Source organism: Vitis vinifera, chromosome 9 (assembly GCF_030704535.1).
Source record: "Vitis vinifera cultivar Pinot Noir 40024 chromosome 9, ASM3070453v1".
NCBI lineage: Eukaryota > Viridiplantae > Streptophyta > Magnoliopsida > Vitales > Vitaceae > Vitis > Vitis vinifera.
Window position 1 is genome coordinate 5,028,835 of NC_081813.1, and position 7,491 is coordinate 5,036,325.

Consider the following 7,491-nt stretch of genomic DNA (forward strand, 5'->3'; position numbering starts at 1 on the left):
TGAGAATTATTTTCTTTGACATTTTTTTTCCTTTTCTAGTATTTTCGGAAAATCAAACATATTTACATGTAGGTAATTATCCAAAAACAGCAAAAATCCTAGGAAAACACATACACACATACAAATCTATAGAAAACCAACACACATACACATCCTTGATTACATAAGACAGCACCTACGGTTGGCACACAGTGTATCTGCATAACAGTCTCTTTAGAGCAGAGAGGAATCAAATACCACAATAGGCTTTGATAGCAGAGTTTGATTTCCGACCCTCTTCTGTGTGAAAGAAACGAATAAACCCAACATGATCAAATGGCTTAAACTGCAATGGGTGTTTGTCATCAACCAATTCCTCTGGAACTTTTATCATCCCATTCTTAAATGCAAACAGCGCCAGTGAGTATCTCTCTTCATTTGCTCTCATTATGACTCGATGTTTAGGAGGATGTATTCTGCCATTGCTCCATGCCTAAGCAAAAGGAAACCATCCATCGTTTCTATTAAAGCCTTAGAATTAAACCTTACTGGTTCTGGTTAAAGGGTACACTAGAGATTAGGTAAGATGCCAAAAGAAGCACCGAATTAAAAGAAGGTCGTGGAAGGTGTAACCTTGGGGGAAAGAACCAAGTTGCAAGAAACAACTACAAACACAGATTTAAATTACTGGAAATTCTTGAGTCAATATCTTTTCTAAAAATTTTCACAAGATATATATAAATCGAAGATTAGTGACCTTACCATGAATGCATCACCTGCAATGACTATAAAGACAGATGGTGATGGGGGCCCAAAACCAATCGACTTGCCATCCTTAGTATCTACCTCCAAACCACTAACGTGATTTTGTTGAAGTATGGTCATGAAACTCTTGTCTGAATGAGTGGGGAAAGCTATATCATTCTCGTTCATCTTGGGTACTCGATTTTTCAAGCATCGAAGTAGGTATCTGGTTGATGCAATGTGAGAGTCAAAGTACTTCTCTATGCCATAGCTTTGCAGTACCATTCTCATCACTACTTGTTCCAATTCAGCTAGTAGACTTGTATAGGAATGCACAACTTCACTAATCAAGAAGAAGAAGAAAAAAGAGTGAAACAATTAGGCAAAATGCTAAAAATTTTAAGAAACTAATATGAAAAAATAAATTAAATAATATACCAGAAATGCTCATTTCCAGCTGGCCACATGAGTTTGGCGAAACTTTGAATTTCTTCCAGATTGGTTGCGTGATCGATGCCCATGCTTTCATGGAGAGGATAAGCAGGTATTTGCCCAATATAACCATGGCTAGGTTTATCACTAGTGTTTTTTACTTTAATCTCTGTGGGGAGATCAAACAACTCTCCTAATGCATTAAAGATTTTGTTGTGAAGTTCTAAAGGAACTTGATTGTAGTATGCCATGAAACAGCCGTACTCTTCAAGGGCATGCCTGACATCATGGCACACAGAGAACCAAGAATCTGACCCAGGCTTCAAATTTTCCTCAGAGAAATCTATAATAGGAAGCTTGGGATGTGTTTCAGAACCCATGATCTTCGTTTTTAATTCTTGATGAGCAATTTGATGGCTGTTTGAGACAATTGAAGGATAAATTAGTGTTAATTGTTCATGTTACTTATAGAATTCCATTGGTGCACTGGCGCATGCCATGACCTATGATGAGATCATTAGTTGTCCAAATCACCAAAAAAAAAAAAAAAAAAAATTGAATTTTCCCTTATCATTGTTTTAATTAACTCTTTGATCAACCCAAAAAGGTTGCCTAGGCCAGGGAGCTTATTATTTTGAATAAATTAATTAATCACTAAAATATTGGGGAAAGCCCAAAATAAAAAATTTCATGGGTGATTACTTTTTGTTCAATCTGAAATTTTAATATTTTCTTCCACCACAAAATCAAACTAGCTTTGTCCTTTCCATAATCTATGATATCTGGAATGATGCAATACTCTATGATATCTATCCAAATATAAAATTAAGAGTCCTAAAGATTTTACTGAGCTGGGAGAGCATCTTGCATTATGGACCTTTCATACATGGAGACTATGAGATACAGCCATGAACAGATAGTAACATCTTTCTAATTTATATGATGGCCGTCATGGTCCCCCCATTTGAAGACAGTAACTAATGAGGAAACATATCAGAGCATCAGCTAAAAGCACTGCCTAAACCATTTTAATTTGTCAAGACTGCATCAATAATACCTTTCTAGAAATCGCTTTTATGAGTGAAGATGGCATACGTTTAAATTAGTATATATCATTATCAATGTGACATGGGGTTGGTTATGAAGGGAGTATAATACCATATGGAATAAGATATTAGACAATAATTGATTCATTGCAGTGGTCCTCGCAAGTCATTTAAACCAGAAAGTGAGAAATTCTGCAAAAATATGGAATTAAAGAAACAATCGTGTGACATCAGCATAGCAGGTGACATTCAAATTTAGTTAGTTAACTCAATCCTAAACTCATTGACAATTTGTTTCATTTCAGTGCTGGTCAGTGATGAAGAAAATCTAAATAATATAACTGGATTCCAAAACCATCCCCATCAAATAACAGCTCATTATTCTTCAATAAGTATGGGGTTTTCTGCATAATTTAATGGGACAATGCTGTCAAAAGGCCGATGAGAGCCTATATTTTATATATGTAGTCAGTTTTATGCATAAGAATTGACAATGATTCAAGTGGTCCTGAGAAGTCATTTTTTCATTGATGCTGCTTCCAATGCATCCATACAAATACAACTATTAATGGGAAGAAGCCAAGCATACTGAAAAACAGTTGATATTGAAACTATTCTCATTGAATAATGATTCATAATATGCTGAATCAATGGAAACGATTGATGCACTCTTTCCTATCAAATAATTAGTATTATTTCTCAATGATTTACAGAAATAACAATAAATTAAAAAAATAATGATTCAAAATCAAGAGATAGATGGAGTCCATAATTTAAAAAAAGACTGAACAGTCATCCCCATCACTCCAACCACTCGTTAGCCTATTTACAGGGTGAGATGACAATCAATTAATATTTCATGAAGCTAAAGTCTCTTCCTTCTGAAATTTCTCAATTAAATCCAAATTCTAAGATTAATGATGGTAAAGAGTGGAAAGATTCACTATTCATGATTTAAAAGCATAATGCATTTATTCTTAGAACCCGGCAATCTGTTAACTAATCAAGAAAGTTTAGCCAATGGTTGGGGGTTATCTGATAATAAATGGAAGCAATTGTTAACAAAAAAAGAAACAATTCAAGATGACAAAATGCTATGAGAGCAAGATAGGGAAACTGTGGATATGAAATAGAAACCTACAATGAGTAATTTTTTTAAAATATGTTTACCATACCTTCATGCATGTTCAAATGCATAGCAAAGGAAAAAAAAAAGAGATGTTCTGATCCTACAATTGGTCTCTGTTATCCATCAAGGAATGTTGTATATATTTGATGGAGACTCATAATAGTGGATAGTGCAATAGGTAGTCTTGCCAGATGCAAAAGCAATGTAAGATTAGAGGAGAAACTGTAGGTACTGTTGTCAGGAAGAAGGTAAATAAAAAAATTAGTTCACGAAGGACCACAAGTAAACTTGCAAGTCCATGGCAGATTGGTGTACATCGTAAAACCCTAATGGCAGTACAACCAAGTCAATAAAAAGAAATTGAACTTCAACCCAAAAAGTCATGAACTAAGCAAAGGAAGTCCAATCCAAGATATGAAAATATTGCCTTACTTGAACCTTACATCATAAAAAGAACAGGTGAAACCCCAAAGTCAAGTTAACAGGAGAGTCGGTGCTGAGAGGGAGAATTGAGAACTTGGAGCAGAACGCACTTTCAGCCTATCCACCACTCTTTTCTGTGGCTACAATCACTGCCTTGCTGAAATATCTAGAAGCAATATTTGTTGTGACAGTGGAAGCTTTCATGCAAACAAGGTTAATTCAAGAATACAAAGATAAAACAATCACACATACAGTACACGAGATTTTAACATGATTCGACCAACCATGCTTATGTCTATGGATGAGAGAGAATCATTCCACTATACAATAGAGAATATTATAGAGGATAGAACTAATATAACTATTTAATTGGTTCTCGAAACATTCCATGTTTTCCCACTCTTTGTATCCATACCCTATCATGAGCCCTTTCACTCCACTTGGCGCTCCACTTGGTACCTCCCGTTCTTCCTCACATCTCTATCCACCTCATATAGTCTCTATAGGCCCATCTCCATCTCATAACTTTTTTCTCTCATGACCTAAAATATTTATAGGGATATTTCCAACAACTTTCCTTATTCTATAAGGAAATATAATATTACAATAATATATTAACTGATTACTACTCAAAAAGGGCTATTTGATAGCTTGTAATTAACTCTTTTAAACACTTTTGAGTAGTAATTATTGCCTTTTAACCCAATTAACATATTAAGGACCTTTGCAATCACTTCTAATCACTTTGTGTAAGTTTTGGTGTTTTTGTTAGTAATTTGATCACCAAGGCAATCCAAGATGGAGGAGAGTTATTTGGAATCCATGGCAAAGCAGTGGAAAGCTCAGAAACATGAAGAATCAGAGCTTTGAAGCCTTAAAGTCCTTTGCCATAACCAATCCGGAATGCAAGGAGGAGAAGTAAAGAGAGAATCTACCTTGAAGCATTTTTTATGACAGTCATTTCAGCCACTTTTGGAGTACTTCCTGAAGTCCAATTTATGCATGCTTTATGTCGTTTCGAAGATCGGGAAGTTAACAATCCAATGCTTCAAACGGTTTGCAAATCAGAGTTGAAATGAAGAAGTTAGAGCCAATGGAAGAAGATCACTCCAAGCTGAAGGCCAATTTCACAGGGCTGCGAAATCAGCCTTCGGCTGCGAAATGATTTCGCAGCCATTTTGTGCGCCTGCGAAATTCTCCTGAGTGCTTCCAGATATTTGCGACCAACGTTTTTTGATATTTTGCTTCAGATATTTGTTGTCTAAATCCCAATTCTCTCCTTGTAATCCACCAATTAGATGATTCCTTAGTTGTTAAGCAAGAATACAGGGGTAAACAACCTGTTATATATTGTTTTGTAATTTTCATTTTATGGACGTCGGGGAACTTTCCCCAGGAGACCAACTTATGTAAATTTTACACTTAGCTAAATACAAAATATCTTTTGCTTTCGTTTTCTCTCTACTATTTTCTATTTTCTTAGTAGCCAAACATCCTTGGAGGATGAAATCCCCAAGGATGAGAGGCTAAAACCTTTTAGTTTCTTGAAGTAATGGATGCCATGTGAAGCTCCCGTGTCAGGATGGAGATTTCCAAGCCATGAATGTAAGTAGCTGAGCGTCATAAATGTTTTCATTCAAAGTAAAGCTTTTAATCCCTCTGACTTGCTTTGAATGGCCAATACTTGATAACCTTTTGGTCTCAGTGGATTCTTATTGTTAGATCCACTGACGTTCATTAGTTATCTCCTACGAGCCATTGTATTGCAAGTCGAGGAGGTGACCTATTTCATTAAAAGAGCATTTATGAGGTTCAACTACCCTTTTTGTAAGTTTTCAAGGACTAAAACTCAGTTGTTAAACACATACCGGTTCGGGAAGTAAGCATCACCTTAGTTGCTTCCCCAACTCGAGGTGAAAAGTTCCAAAATCTCCATTTTTACACGGTGAGTTAAGCATGGCTATCCAAAGCTTTGAGAAACTTCTTTTTCCATCTTTTAACCTATTTGCATGTTAGTTTAGTTTACAACACCTTCATATTTTTATGTTTTCATCTTAACCTAATTTTTATTAAGAAAAGTTCACTCCATCCTCCGAACTTCATCAGTTAAAGTAAAAACCTTCCCAGTGTTCGATCCTAGAGCCACTATGCTATAGTAGCTTTGCTACTTTAGTGTAAGGACGTTAGGTATAAATTTTGTTGATACCCTTACATGCCAAGCTACCAAGAGTCGGGTTATCATTAACTTAGGAAATATACTGTACAATATTGTTTACAAAAAAGAATCTTTGCTAATTAGGAATTTGGGACAATTCCCAACAATCTCCACCTTGGACCAAATTCCATGAGGTCAATCTTCAATCTCTCCAAGACATAAGCTTTGTGTATCATATCACCACGAGAGAGCAATCGACTCCACCTTCAACTAAAATTCCTTTTGTTTTCGTCTTGTGTGCTTTGTAATAATTTGCTCTTCTAGAAATCTTCAACCTAAACTCTGATACCAGTTTATTGTGACAGTGGTAGCTTTCATGCAAACAAGGTTAATTCAATAACACAAAGATAAAACAATCACACATATGGTACTCAAGGTTTTAACGTGGTTCAACCAACTATATCTACATCCACAGATGAGAAATAATCTCTCCACTATACAATAAAAAATATTACAAAGAAGAGAATTAGATACAACTATTAAGTTCTTAAAACATCCCATATTTCCCCATTTCTTGTATTCATACCCTACCACGAGCCCTCTCGCTCCACCAAGTACCTCCCGTTCTTCCTCACATCTCTATCTATCTCGTATAGTCTTTACAGGCCCATCTCCATCTTATAACTTTTTCCCCTCATGACTTAAATATTTATAGGGATATTTCCAACAACTTTCCTTATTTTATAAAGAAATCTAATATTACAATAATATATTAACTTAGGAAATATTCTATACAATATTCTTTACAAAAAAAAATAAAAAATCTTTACTAATTAGGAATTTGGGACAATTCCCAACAATATTTAAGCAAAAACATAGTTTTGCTACTATCAAAGATTTTCATCATCTCTTCTCCCAATTTCTCTATTTTCACTATCGGCATATCATTCCATTGCATTCTTTTTTGGTTTCACCATTTCTTCTTCTACTTCTGCATTGATTAAAACTTTGGCATTTTATTTTTGTGTTTCACTTGGCTTTGGTGCTCTTTAAAAGAGCACGTTATCATTTCTCCTTTTTCTGCCCTTTTTTTTGCTTGTCATTCCTTGGTTCCCTGCATTTTCAACAACCTAATTAAAGTTTCAAATGTCCTCATCATCCATATTTTTCCTTTTAGTTTTTTTAATTTTTTGTTAGTTTATCATCATGTTGTTCATTTAGTGTGTTTTCTAAAAATGTAGTGTTAAGGTGCCAAATTTGTTGCACAGAGCACAGAGAAGATGCATGGTATGAAATTAAAGAGAACTGTTTCAACTTCTACAGTTTGAAGCATAAAACCTTCATTATGCAAGTTCTGATAATCAAAATAATTAGCTACAAGTTTTAATGTGTGGAATTCACAGAATGTGTGGATAGGATAGCTTGATTAAGATTAGTTTCAGCCAGCTGCTTGTACACCATGTATTTTTGGTAGTGTATATATAGATTGTCATCAACATTGTATGGAATTCAATATAAAAACACAAAATTGTAGAAAATGTTTATCAGGGTTCTGAGAAGTCCCTTCTTGATGATATCCTTGT

At 34.9% G+C, this 7,491-nt stretch overlaps 1 protein-coding gene across 1 annotated transcript; it reads right to left on the reverse strand.

The window, feature by feature from the left end:
• LOC100244590 (probable inactive 2-oxoglutarate-dependent dioxygenase AOP2) lies at positions 1 to 1,588 on the reverse strand. Its single transcript, XM_002284947.5, has 3 exons — positions 1,162 to 1,588; positions 742 to 1,066; positions 1 to 472 (listed from the first exon to the last, which is right to left on the reverse strand). Exons 1-3 carry the CDS (start codon positions 1,533 to 1,535, stop codon positions 230 to 232), a joined length of 942 nt encoding a protein of 313 aa, XP_002284983.1. The 5' UTR covers positions 1,536 to 1,588; the 3' UTR covers positions 1 to 229.
• Positions 1,589 to 7,491: the final 5,903 nt, after the last annotated feature.